This window comes from Furipterus horrens, unplaced genomic scaffold (genome assembly GCF_987537825.1).
Source record: "Furipterus horrens unplaced genomic scaffold, mFurHor1.1.pri manual_scaffold_3, whole genome shotgun sequence".
Classification (NCBI taxonomy): domain Eukaryota; kingdom Metazoa; phylum Chordata; class Mammalia; order Chiroptera; family Furipteridae; genus Furipterus; species Furipterus horrens.
The window spans coordinates 5,400,607-5,421,100 of NW_028327173.1; the positions used below are offsets into that span (position 1 = coordinate 5,400,607).

The following is a 20,494-nucleotide window of genomic DNA, read 5'->3' on the forward strand; positions in this document are numbered from 1 at the left end:
GTGCCACCCTCTGCAGGCCTCAGGTGCTTTTGTGGGACGCCAGGCCCTGGAGCACAGGCGAAACAGTGGCTCATGGTGACGTGTTGTGTTGATTAGAGTTTCTTCTACACCCCTGTGTACACTGTCTTGATTCTCGTTTCAGAAGATGCCTTTTAATGATCATTTTAACCCTCAGATATTTTTATTTCTAAAAATACCTATTTACTGTCAAAATCTGCAAAATGCAAAAAAAAAAAAAAAAATTGCACCCAACCATAGTCTCAGTGGGAATACTGTCCCCCCACCCATAAGAGAGTCTTCTGTGTATATCTTTGGATACTTGATTTTTATTTATTGTTAAGTGTTATTACGGACTTCCACGTACACATAACTGATTGAATGATATGTTTGTTCCGGCTCTGTTTCAAAAGTCCACTAAGATGCAAGTGAAGGGATAAATCCTTAAGAAAATGGAAAGGAGGGGAGAGGAGGAGAGGGGTGAGCAAAAAATGTTGAAAGATAGAAAACAGGTCGGGGAGAAAGAAGCCAAGCAGAGCCCTGAGTGCCCCACGCTGAGGGGGAAAGCGTGCTGGTATGTCCACAAGACCCGCACCCCCAGGCTCAAGAATTGGGGGCTACAGGGGGTCTCTAAGACGCTGGGGTAAAGGGTGGCAGGGAGCAGGAAGACCCTTGCCGAGCCCACAGGGTCAGGCGGCTCCGGCTCCGCCCCAGATACCAGGTTTTCTGCCCAGGGCCAGCTGGGGGCAGAGGGGGCTGGGAGGAGACCGAGGCGGGGTCATCGTGAAAGTTTGCACACTGAACAGGGGCACCATCTCTTGTTGGCGCCCAGATGGCGGCAGCTTGGCTTATCCCCACCCCTCCAGGCAGGGACTCGAACTTTTTTCTGAGAAAATTGACCTCATGAGAAAAATAACCCTCAGATGCTGACACTGAGGGGGACCCTGTTGAAAAGCCACGTTGCTACTTGGTCGTTCCACAGGGACACCTGTTAGCAGCTGGCCCTACCTATGCACTGACAGCTTTGAGTGCCTCGCTCTTCAGTCTGAATGGGCAGCTGAGCTCATCGCACATAGATCGAGGCCTCGACCAGGAAAGACGGACCCAAACAAACAGAGAAAAGGGATTCAGAAGTCATCAGCATGCATTGTTTTTTTTAAATAGGAATATTCATAAAACGGTAATAAGTGCTTAGATATACAACTATGATGTTAATAGTAAACATTTCAATAGGATAGAGCTGGAAGATTGAAAAATACATCTCTAGAAAAGATAAGAAGCCCTGGCTGGTGTGGCTCAGTGGACTGAGCGCCGGCCTGCGAACTGAAAGGTCGCCGGTTCAATTCCCTGTCGGGGCACAGGCCTGGGTTGTGGGCCAGGTCCCCAGTTGGGGCCATGCAAGAGGCAACCAATTGATGTTTCTCTCTCACATTGATGTTTCTCTCCTCTTTCTCCCTCCCTTCCCCCTCTCTGAAAATAAAATATATATATATATATATATATATACATATAAGAAAATTGGGGAATCAGTTTGGGAGGCCCAAGGTCTATCTTATAGGAGCTCAAGAAGAAGAGGGGAAAGAAATGGAGGAGAAGTTATCAAAGAAATGATACAGGAGAACATTCTAGAACTGAAGGAGTCCCTGCATTAAGTGCCTCTGAGTAGTACTCAGCACAATGAATAATAAACAAAACACTACGTAAAAGAATGAGATATACTACGGGACATCATGAACTTTCAAAACTCCAGAGATAGAGAAAAGCTATAAAAAGCCAACAAAGAGGCCACATATAGGAGATCAGAGAACATTGAACTTCACGGAAGCAACGCCAGAAGCTACAAAACAACAGAGCTACTCTTTCAGATTTTCACGGGAAGTTAATTCCCAACTCAGGGTTCTGTACTTGTGATTCAAGCAATATTATAAAGAGATTTTTTAGACCTGGATTTTCAAAATCTGCCATCCCTTTGGATCCCGTTTCAAGGAAGATCCTGGGAGGATGTGCTCCACTAAAATGAGAAAGTAAACCAAGAAAGAGGACCAAGTAGTACAATGTGTCATTGTCCTTCTTCTCTTCTGGCTCAGCTGCCGAGTGGCTCTCTGTATCAGCTGTTATTTTACTTTGAGTCTTGGGAGTGGGGAGAAAAAAGAAACAAACACCTGCCCCACCAGGGGAACTGAAAAGTGTTCACTTCCAAGCTTCCCCAGTAGCCAGGACCTGAGACCTGGGCCCCATCTGGGAGATGCACTGATGTCGTGTTTTTGACAGAGAAGGGAGGGATGACGAAGGACCATACCCATGCGGCCGTGATGGGGCTGCCAGGCCAAGTTCTCAGCACAGAAGTGGCAGGGGTGCACACCGACCCAGTGCGAAGTGGCCGTAAGGGCAGTTTTGCCATCGGGTGTGCAGTGTGGAATCCACATGGTGGACCACAGTTGCATTTCTTTTCTTGTCCAACTTGCTGTTTTTCCTGGACTTGATAGTTGCCTCGTGTTTTTATTTGCTTTGTTTTCAACGTACTCATCACTAATCCGTCCTCAAACTCGCCTACAGAGCAGTGATCTCCTCACAGGGCAGCAAATAGGTCATAATCCGTCAGCTCCTCCCTGCTGAACCAGGGAGAGGTGGCTTTTTTAGTTGCAACTGAGTTCCCTGACTGGTGGGAGAAGGTGACAGGGATTCCGTAGGATGGTGGAGGGAAGTCCCAGTGCTACAGTCGCAGCCGCGCCGCTGGTCTGAGGGCAGGCAGCCCCGCGGGGAGGAGGGTGACCCAGAGCCCTGGGACCCATAGCTCCAAGGGACAGAACGGAGCTGGTGGCCGAGCTGACATGTTGGCTGCGTTCTGAGGAGTTTTATATATAGTTCTTCTGTTGGAAAGTTCAGGGAGGCATTACATATTCGGACAGAGAAAACAAAGAAAATGAAAAGCGAGGCCACTAGGAACTACAGGAATAACAGAAAGTTGAACAGGAAAAGAAATAAAATCACAATATACTATGTGGCCTAGCTTTGAATGATATATCGTCATTATAATGAAAGCCCTGACGTTTGATGAGCAAGCGCTGATCACATCGCTCTGTTCAGAAGCTGGACAAGAGGATGTGCGCATGTGTGCAGACGCTGGAAGCACACACTTACCTTCTAAGGTAAGAAGTTCAAAGCTCAAACTCCAGAAATATCAGTATGAACCTGTGATTTAGAAACGTGGAGAAAAACAATCAAAGCAACAACTGAAATCGGGGGTGGTGTATTTGCCTGTGGAGGTCAGCAGACTGCTTCTTCTTTTCTTCTTTTTGCTGCAAACATTTTTTTAAGTAATTTAGAAAATCATCTGCTTGTGTAACTTTCATAGGCGCTGAGATTTAAAAGTCCTCGTTGTGACACCCGTGTGCTGTTTCATTTTCTCCGTACTTCCTGAAACGCGTTGCCGGCGATCATGTTGCCATGATAATGTGTGTGCATTTAATGTGTGGGCGTTTCGGTGTCGTTTAATGCGGGGAACATTTGCAGCGCTGTGTAGTGTGCACGGGCGTCCTTCTAATGACTGCGTTCACTCTTTAAGTTAATGTGTGATCGGCCCTGGCTGGTGTGGCTCAGTTGGAATGTTGTCCCGTAGCTGAAGGGTTGCAGGTTCGATTCCCTGTCCTGGCAGGTGATCAGTGTTTTTTCTCTTACATCAATGTTTCTCTTGTCTCCCTTCCTCTCTCTCTTAAAGCAATGGGGGAAAAAAATGTCGTCAGGTGAGGATTTAAAAAAAAATAAAAAGGGTTAATGTGTGCTCATTGACTTAGCCATTTCCGTAATGTTTTAGATATATCACTTTCACAAACAATACCACAACAAATATCTTGGTGCATATAGCTTTATTTTTTATTTAGACTTTTGAATTGCTTCTTTATGACAGTTCCTGAATTCCCCAAATCACCAGATGTGACACCACAGGATTTTTTACTGATTTTGATGTGTAGTGTCGGGGGCTCCGTTTGGGTGGACGATGAGCTGAACATAAGAGACAGCTGGCACAGACTTTCTCTCACGGTGGCTGGCTGGCTTTTTCTGACAGCAGCCGGAGTCAGAAGTCTCCCCCCTCTCCCACCCCCACATAGAACAGAATTTCCAAAGACCACACCTCTCACCTGGGGTGTCTGTCTTGGTTTCCCGCCCTTGAAGATTTTTTAAATCCTTTTTAGATATTCAAATTAAAAGTTACTGTCCTGTTGAAAACTATGGCCTCAAAGGAGACACATTTGAAGTGGGAGAGAGTAAAAGTTTTAAAAAGGAAGAAGAAAGTTTAAAAACTGGCAGGGATGCAGAAGCGGGTAGATGAGAACCCGGGACCGAGGCCGTTCTGTCCTCCCCTGGCCATCCGAGCGGACACTGGGCTGCCATCTGCAGAGCGTCACAGCACTTGGTTTTATCATCCGTGTTCCTCCTTCGCTCCTCCGACCCCTCTTCTATGGCGGGAGCTCGGAATGTCACAGCCCTCCAGACAAGCCCTTCCCCCTCACCCTGGGCTTGGTCTCCGGGATGTCCGACCTGCCTGGTCTGGCTTCTGGACAGCCCCTTTTTGGACACACGTCCCCACCCCCAGCTGACCACCGCCGACAGCAGCTTTGCGTCAGAGGACGGCAGAGGTGCCGCCTGCATTGGATGTAGGTGCCAGGCTGCCCTGTCGCTGCGGCTCACGGCTGCGGTGCACCCAGCACTTGGTTAGGGCTCTTTGAGGCTGAGAAGCACCTGAAAATAAACCCAGGTCAAGAGGTGCAACGCAGACTCCGCTCCGTTCAGCACGGTGGTTCCTGTCCCTTGTCACGGTGACTGCTGGTCTTGTACCCTCCCAGCCTGGATGGATGGCATGTCCTTGGACTGTGGGTATGACCACCTTCTTGAAGTTTCTGAGGCTCCTTCTCTTGGGGTGGTAGCTTTCAGTCCTGAAATCCAGGTATTGGGCAGATGTTTTGTCCTGGGACTAATGGGCATCTCTCTCTATACGCAGATCCGCAGATCCGTAGGCATGACCGGGGAGGGGGGGCGGGAGGACCTTTACACTCTAGCTCTGGAGAAACTCCTGGAGGCACACGGCATGTTTTGCTGAGGGCACCCACAGGGAGGAGGATGTTTATGCTCAGATGACCAGAACACTCTTCTCTTCCCTGCTGCCTGTCCCCAGCACAGAGCCTGCTGAGGGTGTGACCTATGTGTTCCTTGGGGAAGCTGTTGCCCAGGACATGTAACTACAGTACCAAGAAGCCTGTCCCTATGTCGACAGAGGCTGGTGACGGCATCAGGCACATGTGCCATGGCCCCTTGACTCTGGAGACACCAGTTCAGAGCCCCAGGTCTGTGGCCTTTCAAAAGGAATGAAAGGAATTTTATTTTTTTAGCAGTTCTGACCTTAGGACAAGCCACCACCAGCCAGCAGGTCTGCCAGCCCAGGGCACTGCAGATGGGCTGACGCTGCCTTCCCCGTCTGGGGGGAACGCTTGCAACTCTGGGCTGCTGCATCCTTCTTAGAAATAAACCCAGGCCCCTGGAGCCGCTGGCGGGGAGGGTGCGGGAGGCCTTCCTGCTTTTATTGAGAGATTTGGAGGAACGCCGCGGGCTGCCTGGGACTCAGGTCTGCCCCTCAGACGCTCTCAGCCAGAGAAACTGATCTGCAGCCTCAGGCCGGAGAAAGCGCGTCTCACTGAGAAGGACTCGCAGAGGGACGGCGGGTCCTGTGACAGGGACCTGCAGCCGGCTCCGCTCTGCCGTCGCGTGACTGTTTGTGCGTTGTGCTGGCCGGAAGTGGAAGGTGAAAGGAATTGAGCTCCTTCCTGTCCAGTTTTTTGATATTTTATGAACGGTTCAGCTGCAGACAGACACGTCTGCCTCAAGGTTCTAGATGACTCAGAGCAAGGGCGGGTGACTCGTGGCTCCCCTCTGCTTGGTCCCCAGCGCCTTGGGGGTGGTCCTGGCCTTTCTTACCCTCTGTGTCTAGGCCATCTCATCTGTCCCCATGGATCCACATCTATGTGTCACCTACTGACCCCAAATTATATCTCTCTGACCCCAAGGACCTCTTCCCTGAGCTCCAAACCAGAGACCTTCCCCTTCGGCTGTCTTTACTGGGACGTTCAGTAGCCTCTCAGATTCAATGTGTCTGAACGGCGGCTCTTGCTGTTTTCTTACCTTCACGCTCTCGTCCCCTTCTACTTCCCCATCTCAGGAAATTCCCACCGCCCATCCCATCCCCCAAGCCCAAACCCGGCTGTCCTCCTTACCGCCTCCCTCACTGTCCCCTCTGCGACCCGCCCAAGCTTCTAAGTATACCTGGACTCCCTTTCTGTCTCCAGCTCCGATGCAGCCACTTCATCGGTGGCACGAGCCCCCCACCCTGTGTCACCCCACGCCGGCTTCTCTCCAGGCCTCCCACGCGCAGCCAGCGGCAGCGGTTCAGATGCAGATCAGGCTGCACGGCTCCCCTGGCTCCCCTGCCTAAGACTGAGCTCCAGGGCCGCCCTTCACTCTTCAAGTGAAACCCAGGTGTCTCCCCTGTTCCAAAGGCCCTGCAGGACTTGGTCCCTGCTGACCTCTTTGAGCCGTCCCATCCACACCCTCCTGTCGCCGTCCCCACCCAGTGCTCCTGGGGTGGCGCCTCTGGCCCATCCCCGCATGATCGTCCTTCCCTACTGTGTATCTGGGTGTGAGGGTCTCCCCTCCGGAGAGTAAGTGATTCCTGCCACTTAATGAATACCAGCCGAGTAAACTAGTGTATCGCAGGTGAGCGACAGGTATCAAATATCCAGTCCAGGAATACGGGGGTGGCGAGTATTTCTGTGAGCTGGAATTAGCAAGAGCAATAGTGAGTTCCTGCCCCCGGATTCAGGAATTGTGTTTTCACGCAGGCTGGGAGAACCTGGCTTACTCTGAGAAATGTCTGGAGGGTTGGCAGCCAGCAAGCTCAGTGATGTGGCCCCCGAAGAACTTTCTGGAACCTGATAACACTTTCAGGTTGAGCAAATGAGAGCTTGGTGCCCAGAACATTCTTCTGCAGTTGGCCTGTCAGACCCCAGTCTGGAGCCTCTTGTTAGCTTGGGTGCCAGACTTTGGCAAAAAGAGTCTAAAAACCATGTTGTGGGGGAGAACAGAGGTCCTGGGGCCACCATCCAGCAGAGAGCCATCGGGTGACAGGTCCGTGTGTCTCAAAGGCAGCACAAAGGACAGGGCTGGCTCCTAGAGGCAGGCCAATTTCCAAGGAAAGAACTTTCTAAACACTAGAAGCTTCCCCAGATGGAATGTATTGTTCCATTAATGGAAATAGGTAATTTCAGCTGTAAGGGACAAAAAACCCAACTCAAACTGCTCTAAGTTAAAAAGGAAAAAAATCAGAGGGTATTTATTGGCTGAGAGAACTGTGTAGTCCAAGGATAGAGCTGAGCTTCAGGCGTGGCTGGATTCAGGACATCAAAGGCCGTCCTCAGGACCTGCCTGTACTCTCCGTGCTGAACTCTGCTTTCCTTCATGTTGGGCCCTTCTCAGGTTCCACCCCATCAGGGCAGCCGATGGTCACCAGCAGCCCTGGGTCGTTCGTCTGCGTTTTCTGCTACCCCAGGAGGAACTCCAGATGTCAAAACCCATTGTGCTGATTTGACACTCACATGCCCTTCCTAGAATCTCTGTAAAGATGATGCACGGTGATTGGCTGGGCCTCAGTGCCATTCCCGCTTCCAATCCATTCCCCATGGCCGAGGGAATTCAGGGCTCTGACTGGCTGGGTTTGAGTCTCGGGCCTGGAGTGAAGTCAACTCATCTGAACCACTTGGGCTGAGGATGTGTTCAGTTCGTGAAAAGTCCCCAGCTTCCAGATCAAGAAACCCAAAATTCCCAGCCCCCGGAAGTCCCTCGTGCCCCTTTCCTCTGGGGTAACTGCCCTCCCCCAGGGGCAAGCCCCATCTCTTCTGCTAACACAGATTTAGTCCTGCCCATGCCTGTTCTGTGCATAATTGAAATCATGAGCACGTACCTGTGCCTGATTGCTTTTGCTCAGCTTTGTGTTTGTGAGATTCATTTATATTGTTGTGTGTATTTGTAGATCATTCTTATTGCTCTATAACATTCCATTGGGAGCGGATACAATTTATTTTTCCATTCTACTGCTGATGCGCATTTGGGAAGCTTCCAGTTGGGGCTGTTGTGAATAGAGATCCTGCAGACGCTCTTGGACTTGTTTTTGGTACACATGCTTGTATTTCTCTTAGGTGTATACCCAGGAGGAATTGCTGGGTCACAGGGCATAGCTGATACTGTCACACAGCTTCCCAAAGTGGTTGTGCCAGTTTGCATTCTTGGAGCAGTTCCGAAGTCCTTGGATGAGCTGGCCTCTGTGCCCCACACATACCGCAGAGCGACGAGGCCGGGCTTCGTAGGCAGCTGGGGCTTGTTAGCGGCTGCAGCCTGGGTCCTGGGCCCCCAAAGAGAGAAGGAGTTCCCACTTTTTCCTGACCCGTGTCTGGCATTTGATGATGCCCTTTCCATGCCATCCTGAGTCTTCCCCTTTTAGGAATGAGTTTTTTTTTTGTTTTTTTTTTTAGTTAATTTGTTTGTTGCTTTGTTTATTTATTTATTTTTAGAGAGAGGGGAAAGGAGAAAGAGAGGGAGAGAAACATCACTGTGTGGTTGCCTCTCATGCACCCCGAACTGGGGACCTGATGTGCCACCTAGTCATGTGCCCTGACTGGGAATCGAACCAGCAACACTTGGCTCGCAGGCCTGATGCTCAATCCACTGAGCCACAGCAGCCAGGGCTAGGAATGAGTTTTTTACATCCAAGGGCTTCCCTGCATTCCAGATGGGTGTAAGTAGTGGAAGGCTTCATTTCCGTGGTGCTGAGAGGCAGGGGAGTGAGGGGTGCCTGTGTCTTGGAGCCGCGTCTGTCCCTCTGGTCCCCTCAGCCTCAAGAAGGAAGGGCCAGAGGTGCTCCTGATCCTCGAACTCAGCCCAAGCACATGCAGCGCTGTTAAGTGGGTTCTCCAGGATTCCTGACGAGCCCCAGCGTTTTGAATCAAAAGAAAGCCTTCGGCCTGGTGATTCTCAGAAAGAGAAACGGAGTAGGATGTGGTTTTGCCATCAGGATGGGGATCTCAGCGGAGGCGTCCGTGTAGTGGCGGGTGGTGTGCACACGGAGCTCTGCCTCCAACCTGGGGCATGGCCTGGCCCGTCCCCCACAGCCACCAGCGCATCGGCCTCCCACTCAGCATTTCCTTTCCACTGTTTTAGAAGTCATTGAAACCTAGAAGTATGTGACTTTAGGTTAGGGAAGTATTTTTCTGAAGAATGAGAATCAGCCCTGGCCAGTGTGGTTCGGTCGGTAGGAACATCATCCCATAGACCAGAAGGTCATGGGTTGGATTCCCAGTCAGGGCACGGGCCAAGGTAGCAGGTTCCATCCCTGGTTGGGGTGCGCACGAGAGGCAGCCAGTCGACATTTCTCTCTCACATCAGTGTTTCTCTCTCTTCCCCTTCTTCCTTCTCTAAAAGCAATGAAAAAATGTCCTTGGGTGAGGATTAAAAAAAAAAAAAAAAAAGAGTAAAATCATAGAACAAAAAGGAAGAGGTTGATAAATTTGCTACATCAACAGTAAAAACTTCTACTCATAAAAAAAAAACCCACTGTAAACAAGGTGAAACGCTGACTCAAACTAGACCTTTCCAACTCATTTAATCAACAAAAGAATTCAGTCTAGAGTACACAAAAAAAAACTCTACAAGCTATTCAGAAAAAGATAAATAACTCTACAGAAAAATGGGCAACGTTTATAAGCAGGCTATTTGGAGAAGACAGACCTTTTACGGAAAACCAGGGAAGTGCCAATTAAAATAACAAGAGCGTTTGACGCTGGTCCGATGAGCATAAATGAGCATGTTTGATAACCAACGTCAAGTTCCTGCGAGAGAGGAGGAGCAAGTGTTGCTATGGCTGAGGGCGGCCACCGCTTTCCTTCGGTAAAGTTAGTGCTGTGCCACACCTGTCACGGGTCCTACCTGTGACCTGACCATTCCACACTGAGTGTGCGCCCTGGACCGCGCTGTCCGGGGTGGCCCCCAGCCAGCCAGCCACGGGTCATTCGGGAGCACCTACCTCTGGAGAGCGGGATTGAGGAATGGAACTTTTAACCATGTTATTGAATTTTCATTCATTTCAATGTAAGAATTGATCCTTGAATTCATTTATTCGAAAACTTGTAAAAGTATATTTGGGACAAGTTGAGTCTATGAGCCTCCTTTTTCACCTGTCAGTGGTATAAAATCTGCTTAGAGATGAAACTATTGTCTGAGTTGTAGAATGCACACCAGATTTCAAAATAATACCAGAAAAAAGAATGTAAAATATCTCCTAAGTAATTTTTCTACACTGATAACATCAAAATAACCATGTTTGGGATATAGTAGGTTAAATAAAATATATTAATTTTATCCGCGCCCTTTTTAAAAATATGACTACTGGTAACTTTGACATTCCACATGTGGGTCACATTTTACTTCTCTTGGATAATACTCATCTGGGACTCTAACATGCTCACAGAGAGATGTGAGCTAGAATATACATTGTAGCATTGTTTGCAATAACCAAACAGCGTAGAGACAAACCTGAGGTTCATCAACAAGAGAAGGGGCAAATTAATTGTGGTTTATTTACACAAGGAAATACCACAAAAGTTAAAATGAATGAACGAGAGCTACATGGGTCAACGTGGATAAATCTAAAGGATATAAGCAAGTTGCAGAAGACTCTCTATTCATACAAAGTATTAAAGCGTGCAAAAATATTAGGAATTGTTTGCAGATACATATTAGTATAATACAAGTATGAAAACATCCATGGAGCCCTGGCCAGGTGGCTCAGTTGGTTGGAGTGTCGTCCTGTACACCAAAAGGTTGCCGGTAAACCAAAAGGTTGCCGGTAAACCAAAAGGTTGTGGGTTCAGTTACTGGTCAGGGCACGTACATAGGTTGCAGGTTTGATCCCCAGTCAGGGAGCCTGCAGGAGGAAACCAACTGATGTTTCTCTCTCACATCAGTGTTTCTCTCTCTCTCTCTCTCTCTCATAATCAATAAGCATATCCTTGGGTGAGGATTTTAAAAAAGGTCAGTGGACATTATAAAGAACCAGAATGCAGATGGTGGTAACTTGAAGTTGGGGTGGGAAGACCGTGGGAGACCTTTAATTGTGTCTGTAACCTTTTGTTACTTACTGGGCGGTGGGTAGGACTGGGGTTTTGGTATGACTGAGATGTTTCAGCACATAGTTTGATGGCCAATTGTAGGCCAGCTGCTTTCTGGTTAGGAGGTTTCAAAGAACTGTAGCCTTCAGTCCTTCTCCAGTCCTGGGTGTCCGAGCAGTGACCTGCCATTTGGCTCCTTTGCCAGGTGGTGGCCACAGCAGAGGTCTCCCACGTGTGTGTGTTCCTGAGAAGAAATGACCTCGAATGGGTCTGTTGGTGTCTTGAAGGTGGGCCTCTGCTGTGAGGGATGCAGGCAGAGGACCTGCTTGTGGTGACAGGCAGCGGAGCTGAGCCAGTGACCCGGGGCAGTCGGAGTCACAAGCTACCCAGGCAGGACAGGGCCCGGAGGGAGGCCAGCGTGGGGTACCCAGACCTTATCCTGAGCCTTCTGCTGTCCAAGGTCCTGATATCCTGTTTTCCAAAGGGGCCTTTCCAAGGGCTCACCCAGCACACCTGCAGGGGCTCAGTCTGCCTTTGCTTCCTTTTCAGGACCACAGGTGTTTGAGAAGTGAAAAATCAGGATGCCCCCCGGGGTGGACTGCCCCATGGAATTCTGGACCAGCGAGGAGAACCAGAGTGTGGCAGTTGACTTCCTGCTGCCCACAGGGGTCTATCTGAACTTCTCTGTGTCCCGAAATGCCAACCTCAGCACCATTAAGAAGGTATGATCTTGACCTTAAAACTACTCCTTAGAGCTTGGAACTCAGAAAGACAGACACTCACACTCACATGCTTCATTTCTCAGATTTGAGAGCTCCGGATGCAGATTTTAAAGGCTATCAGTAATATTCAAGGATTGTTTAAAAACTTGCAGTTAGCCCTGGCTGGCATGGCTCAGTGGGCTGGGCATCATCCTGCAAACTGGAAGGTTCCCTGTTTGATTCCCGATCGGGGCACATGCCTGGGTTGTGAGTTCTGGGCTTGGCCCCCCATCGGGGCATTTTCAGAAAGCAGAAAGCAACCAGTTGATGTTTCTCTTTCTCCCTCCCTTCCCCTCTCTAAAATAAAATTTAAAAAAATTAAAAAACAAACAAACAACCTTGCAGTTATAAGAGCCCACGGAGCATTCCGAATTTAACTTCCCTGTGTGGTGCACGTGACCCTGGTGAGAGCTCAGGGTGTGGTTCCCATGTGGCCTTCCATTCTCTTCAAGATCACACCCCATCCGTGGCACTGAAGAGTTTTGCTGGTCTTTTGTCTTTAGAGCTGTTGCCCTAGTAAACGTCTTTGGAAATAGTTTTTTGTCCTGTCAAATAATTTTCAGGGTAAATGACTGAGTCGAAAGATTGGACATCTGGATAGTAAGTATCCAGTAGCGACTGGCTTATTCCATTTACAATGTGTGCAATTTAATGGGTCCTGCCACAAGGCAAGGCCTTAGCTCAGAATTTTAAAAGCTATACTTAGGAGAAGAAAAAACAAGGAGAGATTTTTTTTTTTAAATCTTCCCTTCTTGGGAGATTTTAAAAATTACATTTCTTTCTTTTTTCTTTTTCAAAAGTAATATGGACACACCGAAATTTAGCAATATAAGAAAAAGTAGAAGAAAAAATTATCTATGATCCAGCCACGTGAGAGAACCACAGTTAACCCTTTGCTGTTTTCTGTTTTCTTTTTTATATTTAGTATAGTATTTTTTTTTCCAGAGTGACTATCATTAATAAATCTGCTGGCATAAATCAATATATGAAGAAATTGCTGGGGAATTGGGCTGTGAGGCGTGGCTGCTGGGATCCACGCGGTTTATGTGTCTGCAGTGTTCAAATTTGATTAACACGCCTGGTTAACTCTGTAAGCGGAAAAATAAGGTTAACTGTAAAATACTATTTACCTACAGTTAATAACATGAAAAAGATCTTACCATGTTAACTCTGAAATAAAAGGATGTAAGAGTTCATAATCAGAGTTTATCACAAAAGAGTGATATTCTAGGCTTTTCCCATTGTTGCAAAGGCATCTTCAGGCAACATGGAAACGGTGGGCATGGCTGTCTCCCAGAAACCCAGTGGCTCCCCGGATCCTCATCTGTGTAATTAATGTGTTTATTATTGTTGTTTCATGAAATGGGTTTGAATTACCTCTGCTGTTCTACAGCTTCCTTCTTCTCCTCTTACTGATGTATCTTGGGGTGCTGTGTGACACAGGTGTCCCTGGATTCTGGGTCCCGCCCCTTTGAGGGGCCATAGTTACCCGTCACCCCCAGATGAAAACCAAGGCTGTTCTCTCCTTGTTCATCTTCTCTGTGACTCAGCGGTGACCATTTTTGCACTAAAGCGTGACTGCTAGGTGGCTCCCCGGTGATCCTTGGGGACGCCTCCCCTGGAGGGCACACAGCCCACAGATGGTTTTATGCCCCTTCCGTGTGTTAAACTTTTCTGAATTCATTGCCAGCACTTACAAATTGGGGTGATGAACCCCAGAACGATTAGCTGGAGGTGCCAGGGGGTCAGGTCTGGCTCTCAGAGTGCGTAACCTACAGGGGGGATGGGGACCCACTGCTCAGTTACAGATGTGAGACATCCCTGGCACCCTTCACAGAAGAGCGGCAACAGGGACTCCTGGTGACCTGCGTGGTCAAAGCCCCTGGGGTCTGGAGAGGGTGGTGGTCTTGGGATCTTGCCATTATTGCCTTCTCATAGGGGTCACGGAGGTGGGACACCCGGAGCCACCTCCTAGCGCCCCGGCCGCCTGTCCTGATCGGAGGAGCTGACTGGTGACTGTCCCTTCAGGTGCTGTGGCACCGAGCCCAGTATGAGCCGCTCTTCCACATGCTCAGTGACCCCGAGGCCTACGTGTTCACCTGTGTCAACCAGACCGCGGAGCAGCAGGAGCTGGAGGATGAGCAGCGCCGGCTGTGTGACATCCAGCCCTTCCTGCCCATGCTGCGCCTGGTGGCCCGCGAGGGTGACAGGGTGAAGAAGCTCATCAACTCGCAGATCAGCCTCCTCATTGGCAAAGGTACCCCGGCCAGGGTGGGCCATGTGCTCCAGGCTGCCCTGCCCCACCAACCCCTGCCAGGGCCCGACCCCTGACCCCTGACCCCCCGCTGACCTGGCTCCCCCCTGCCTCTCAGGCCTGCATGAGTTCGATTCTTTGTGTGACCCAGAAGTGAATGACTTTCGAGCCAAGATGCGCCAGTTCTGCGAGGAGGCGGCCGCCCGCCGGCAGCAGCTGGGCTGGGAGGCCTGGCTGCAGTACAGCTTCCCCCTGCAGCTGGAGCCCGCGGCGCGGAGCCGGGGGGCTGGCACCCTGCGGGCCCCCAGCCGGGCCCTCCTTGTCAACGTCAAGTTCGAGGGCAGCGAGGTGAGCCATGGCGCCTGCTGGGGCTGCAGCCAGGCCGCCGGGGCCGTGGGGGGCGCTGCCCCTGTGAAACTCCCCAGGCACCCACCAGCCCCCCAAATTCACGCTCCTTCATGTAGCATCAGGTGGCATTTGTGGGGCACCCATGCACCCCCGGGCTGCGGCCTGACATCCGCCAGGCAAGTTCCACGAGGCAGAAGAACGGCCTCGGCCATCAGTCCGGTCCCTCATTCAGCCCGTGTGTCCCGGGCGTTGGCGGCGCGCCTTCGGCAGACCCCGCCCTCCCCAGCTTGCACTCGGGGCGCAGCGCGGGCCGAGTACGGGGCCCCTACCCGTGCGCTGCAGGACGGAGGGCCGACTCGCTCCCCTCTCCCTAGGAGAGCTTCACCTTCCAGGTGTCCACCAAGGACGTGCCCCTGGCGCTGATGGCCTGCGCCCTCCGGAAGAAGGCCACGGTGTTCCGGCAGCCGCTGGTGGAGCAGCCCGAGGACTACACCCTGCAGGTGAACGGGAAGCAGGAGTACCTGTACGGCGGCTACCCGCTCTGCCAGTTCCAGGTGAGGGCGCCGGGTCCCTGTGGCCTGGGCAGAGGCCGGGCCGGGGTGGGGAGAGCTGGCCCTTCGGCCTCCTGAACCCGAAGAGTCAGGCCTTCGGGGGGTCACTGGGCTGAGCCTCCCTGTCAACAGAAGGCAGGCTCCGTCTTCAGGAGGTGGGCGGGGGCGTCCCTGGACAGCCTGTTGCCCGGGAACGGCTGGGACTGCCTGTTTACCACCCACGGCCCCCACCCCCCAGTACATCTGCAGCTGCCTGCACAGCGGCCTGACCCCCCACCTGACCATGGTGCACTCCTCCTCCATCCTCGCCATGCGGGACGAGCAGAGCAACCCTGCTGCCCAAGTCCAGAAGCCGCGCACCAAGCCGCCTCCCATTCCCATGAAGAGGGTGAGCTGAGCCTTCCACTCACCCTCCCCGCCACCCCCTTCTGCCCACCGGCTGTCTAACCCTTGACCTCCCTGGGCGACGCCCCAGGCTGGCGGTGGAGCCAGGGGCCCCTCGTCTCACGCCCCCAGATGGTCAGTGTTGAGAATTGGGGCTTTGCGCTTGGGCAGCCAACACGAGCGGATGTGCTGGGATGGGGGCGGCCTCCAGGCCCAGCCGCCCTCCTCCTCACCCTCCTCCTGCTCCCTGCACGGGGGCAGAGCTCCATGCCCTGCACAGCTCGGGGCTGTTGCGACCCCTGGACCACCTGCAGGCAGGTTTTCGGTTTTTGGGTGAAGGAGGGAATTGGTGAAAGGTACCTGAGCCTCGCCACAAGCCGGCACCACCCGCCCACCCCCTCCAGCCACCCGCGCCTCTGCAGCCTTCTGCTCTCACGGCCCTGCTTCTCCCCCGCTTGCAGCCCTCGTCTGTGTCCCTGTGGTCCCTGGAGAAGCCCTTCTTCATCGAGCTGATTCAGGGCAGCAAAGTGAATGCTGACGAGCGGATGAAGGTAGGGGCTCCTGGGCCGGGGCGGGGGGAGCAGGTGTTTTTTGCACAAACAGGGTGGCTGTGGCCTGGAGGGGCGACAGAGGAAGGGGCAGGGTCACACGAAAGCCACCTGACCACATTACCCAGCGTTCTTGCCTAGGGTGGTTGTGAGCTGCTTCAAAACAGGAAGAGGGGAGGGGACCAGGTCGCGGGCCAGAGAGGCTGATTCCTAGAAACTGGGCCCAGCGAGTTCTGGGTACTTGATTTTGGTGGAGATGGTGGGGCCAGGCCCAGCCCAGGGATGTGCAAACCACAGTCAGGGAGGTGACAGACGTTGGAAGAGGAGCCACGCTCGCTGGCCTGGGGGCCTTTTGGGATTCCCGGGGGGTGGGGTGGGGTGCGATGCGTACAACACGTGCCTGGACCCCTGGGGAGCGAGCCCCCAGTCCTTGGGACAGCCTGCTAGGTGCCGGTTTTATTGTCCTGTCTGTGGAATGTGAGGTCGGGTCTCTGGGAAGCGCTTTTGGGGGCTAATTTAAGAAGCAGGCAGGCCTGGGGTCCCCTGGTGGAATCATGGAGGTGTGGATACAGCGGCTTCCTGTTGTGGTGGAGCTGGGGGGGGGAGGGGGCAGGGCCTGCAGCTCCTGAGCCATTACATCCTTCCCCCGCCTCAGCGGTCAGCCCCCTAGGTGTTAGGGCTGGAAGGGCCCCTGGAGTTCCTGAGCCCAGATGGGGAAACTGAGGCAGGAGCAGGCAGCCACATGCCCTGGGGTCCCACAGAGTCGCTGGGGAGCTGAGACCAGTGCCCCAGGCCCTGCCCACATTCACCCTTTCCTCTCGCTCCTCCCCCACCCCGCCTGCAGGCCCATGGCCACTTGGCCCACTCAAGCAGCCCCACCCCCCTTCTGTCCCTCCTCCTTCCACGCAGGACATGGGATTCAGACCCATGTGGAATGAGGACATTTCCCGAGGGGAGTCCCGCCTTAGATGGGTGGGAGACTCAGGAGGGGAGAGGGGCCGGGGCTCCGCCGCCTGTCACTGACTGACGCCCACGCCTCCCCAGCTGGTGGTGCAGGCCGGGCTCTTCCACGGCACCGAGACGCTGTGCAAGACGGTGTCCAGCTCGGAGGTGAGCGTGTGCTCCGAGCCCGTGTGGAAGCAGCGCCTGGAGTTTGACATCAACATCTGCGACCTGCCGCGCATGGCCCGCCTCTGCTTCGCGCTCTACGCCGTGATCGAGAAGGCCAAGAAGGCTCGCTCCACCAAGAAGAAGTCCAAGAAGGCGGTGGGTGGGCCGGCTGGGTGGCTGGGGCCTGGGCTCAGTCCAGTCCTGCAGCCCTGGGGCCCCTCAGCCTGGGGACGCCATCCTTTCACCCCTCCTGCCCCGGCCACTGCCCCTGCCGCGTGCCAGTTTGGGTTTCCTGGGCTTGATTCGGAACATCGACTCAGGCCTTTGGTCCTTGTGGGAACCTGGAGGCAGCCGCAGGGGTGGGAGGACACTCCTACGGGGGGGCAGGGTGGCCTGAGTCAGCAGCTGGCCGGGAAGGAGTGGTGGCTGGGCAGTGAGTCACGGGGCCCAGGATGTGACCGGCCACCGAGCCATGCTGACTGCCCCAGCGCTGAGCTGGGCCAGCCTTCTGGGGTGGATGTGGTTTGTTTGGGGGTTCTTCCAGAGCTGGGAATGGGGAGCAGAAGGGAGCCAAGAGGGGGCTGACTTGCTGGCTTCCTTGCAAGGGGTCTGTCTGAGTGCAGGCAGGGAAGCCAACCTGGAGGCTGGGCCCATCGGGCAGACAAGCACGGGGCAGCCCCGGCGCTGGCCCTGACCTGCCCGCCATCTCTCCCAGGACTGCCCCATCGCCTGGGCCAACCTCACCCTGTTCGACTACAAGGACCAGCTCAAGACTGGCGAATACTGTCTCTACATGTGGCCCTCTGTCCCAGGTGGGCCCAGACCAGGAGGAGGCGGTGCGTGTGTGGGTTTCCCGATGGGGGGCCATTCCCCACATAACTCCACCTGTCCCCGTGTCCAGATGAGAAAGGGGAGCTGCTGAACCCCACAGGAACTGTGTGCAGCAACCCCAACACTGAGAGTGCTGCTGCCCTCACCATCTGTCTTCCGGAGGTGGCCCCCCACCCTGTGTACTACCCTGCCCTGGACAAGGTCGGTGAGGCCCCGCCCCACCTGGGGTCCGGGACCTGCCCTGCTCAGAGTCTGTGGGCCAAACTGGGTGAATTTTCCCAACCCTGCCTCTGGGGCTCCCCAGAACGTGGGCCTTGGGCCCTGGGCCCTGTGAGTTGCATGGGAGGGGCACCCCACACATTTGGAGGCTTCCTTAACTTTCTGGAACCTTCCTGTGCCCTAGAGCAGTGGTTTCTCAACCAGAGGCTGCTTTGCCCCCAGGGGACCTCAGGCAATGTCCAAAGACATTGGTTGTCACAACTAGTGGGAGAGATGCTCCTGGCTTCTCGTGGGTGGAGGCCAGGGATGCCTCTAAACACCACAGGACAGTCCCACCACGGAGTCACTGGCCCACAAGGCCAGCAGTGCGGTCACCTGCCCCGGGGCCCTGGGGGCGCTGCTGAGAGCAGGGACGCTTGTTGCAGATCCTGGAGCTGGGCCGGCACGGGGAACACATACGCTTCACCGAGGAGGAGGTGAGCGGGGGGCCGTGGTTGGTGGGGGGCGGAGCTGGGGGCAGAGGGGGCGGACCTGGCTGTAGCCTCACTCCCTGTGCCCCCTGCGCCTTCAGCAGCTGCAGCTTCGGGAAATCCTGGAGCGGCGAGCGTCCGGGGAGCTGTATGAGCACGAGAAGGACCTGGTGTGGAAGATGCGCCACGAGGTCCAGGAGCACTTCCCCGAGGCGCTGGCCCGGCTGCTGCTGGTCACTAAGTGGAACAAGCACGAGGACGTGGCCCAGGTGGGCGGCGGGGGGGAGCAGGGGGGCGGGGTGGCCCAGAGGGAGGGGCAGCCGGGGTGGGCAGAGGCCCCCATCCTGACCATCAGCTCCCCCAGATGCTCTACCTGCTGTGCTCCTGGCCGGAGCTGCCCGTCTTGAGCGCCCTGGAGCTGTTGGACTCCAGCTTCCCCGACCGCCACGTGGGCTCCTTCGCCATCAAGTCTCTGCGGAAACTGACGTGAGTCCCGTGGGCTCCTCCTCCTCCTCGGGGGCGTGGCTTTGCCCTGACTGCCTGGCAGCGGGCGCAGGGTGGGGACTGAACCTTCCCTGGGGGCCTCCCCGTGGCCAGCTGCAGGCCCCCGTCCCGAGCCAGCTGGCCTCCCTCCCCTGCAGGGACGACGAGCTTTTCCAGTACCTGCTGCAGCTGGTGCAGGTGCTCAAGTACGAGTCCTACCTCGACTGCGAGCTGACCAAGTTCCTGCTGGACCGAGCCCTGGCCAACCGCAAGATCGGCCACTTCCTCTTCTGGCACCTCCGGTAGCTGGACCCAGCTGGCGTCCCTGGAAGGCCGTGGGAAGGAGGGGCCTCACGTTCCCTGCTGGCCTGGGTGTCCTGACCGGGCTGGGCGGGGCCCTGTGGCCCTGGCAGCAGAGACTCAGCCCCTCTGTCCCTCCCATCAGCTCCGAGATGCATGTGCCGTCGGTGACCCTGCGCTTCGGCCTCATCATGGAGGCCTACTGCAGGGGCAGCACCCACCACATGAAGGTGCTGATGAAGCAGGTGAGGCTCAGGGTCCCTGCCCTTGTCCCAGGCTGCGCTCCACTCCTGGGCTCCTTTAGAACCACCTGGGCCGGCCTGAGGCTCAAAGTCTGCCCCTCCAGGCCCCCCCATGCTGTCCCCCCCATTCTCCTGGCCAGGGGGATGCGCTGAGCAAGCTGAAGGCCCTGAACGACGTCGTCAAAGTGAGCTCCCAGAAGTGCCCCAAGCCCCAGACCAAGGAGCTGATGCACCTGTGCATGCGCCAGGAGACCTACCTGGAGGCCCTCTCCCACCTGCAGTCCCCGCTGGACCCGAGCATCCTGCTGGCTGAAGTCTGGTGAGCCCCAGTGCGGGCCTCCCCGCCCCGCCCGCCGGGGCCTGGTGGCGGGGGCCCCGCTGACCGCCCTCTGCCCGGCAGCGTGGAGCAGTGCACGTTCATGGACTCCAAGATGAAGCCGCTGTGGGTCATGTACAGCAATGAGGAGGCTGGCAGCGGCGGCAGCGTGGGCATCATCTTTAAGAACGGGGACGGTGAGCGGGCGGGCCGGGCCTCCCCACGCCGCGCTGTGCTCGAGGTCCCTGGAGGGCGAGCCAAAGAGAAGTCCGGGGACACTGGGGCCGGGGCCTGGCTGGGAGAGCAGAACCCACGAGAAACTCACACTCTTTCCTTCCGGGGGCTGGCGGCGCAGACCTCCGCCAGGACATGCTGACCCTGCAGATGATCCAGCTCATGGATGTGCTGTGGAAACAGGAGGGGCTGGACCTGAGGTGAGGAGCCTCCCTGTCCTCCTCCGGTGCCTGCACCAG

The 20,494-nt window shown here is 54.5% G+C and overlaps 1 protein-coding gene across 3 annotated transcripts in view; it reads left to right on the plus strand.

The window, feature by feature from the left end:
• Positions 1-20,494, plus strand: part of PIK3CD (phosphatidylinositol-4,5-bisphosphate 3-kinase catalytic subunit delta) — a 45,256-nt gene that overhangs the window by 22,106 nt on the left and 2,656 nt on the right. For 2 of the 3 annotated variants that reach the window (XM_090268550.1, XM_090268551.1), the window contains exons 3-19: positions 11,754-11,926; positions 13,994-14,222; positions 14,338-14,567; positions 14,942-15,121; positions 15,357-15,506; positions 15,964-16,053; positions 17,095-17,316; positions 17,876-17,972; positions 18,062-18,192; positions 18,636-18,686; positions 18,782-18,949; positions 19,045-19,166; positions 19,322-19,465; positions 19,609-19,708; positions 19,846-20,024; positions 20,106-20,218; positions 20,377-20,455. In XM_090268550.1, coding sequence (XP_090124676.1) covers positions 11,786-11,926; positions 13,994-14,222; positions 14,338-14,567; positions 14,942-15,121; positions 15,357-15,506; positions 15,964-16,053; positions 17,095-17,316; positions 17,876-17,972; positions 18,062-18,192; positions 18,636-18,686; positions 18,782-18,949; positions 19,045-19,166; positions 19,322-19,465; positions 19,609-19,708; positions 19,846-20,024; positions 20,106-20,218; positions 20,377-20,455 — 2,426 coding nt within the window. In that variant the 5' untranslated portion in view covers positions 11,754-11,785. The remainder of the gene's footprint in view (positions 1-11,753; positions 11,927-13,993; positions 14,223-14,337; positions 14,568-14,941; positions 15,122-15,356; positions 15,507-15,963; positions 16,054-17,094; positions 17,317-17,875; positions 17,973-18,061; positions 18,193-18,635; positions 18,687-18,781; positions 18,950-19,044; positions 19,167-19,321; positions 19,466-19,608; positions 19,709-19,845; positions 20,025-20,105; positions 20,219-20,376; positions 20,456-20,494) is intronic. The other variant, XM_090268552.1, reaches the window with a different exon arrangement.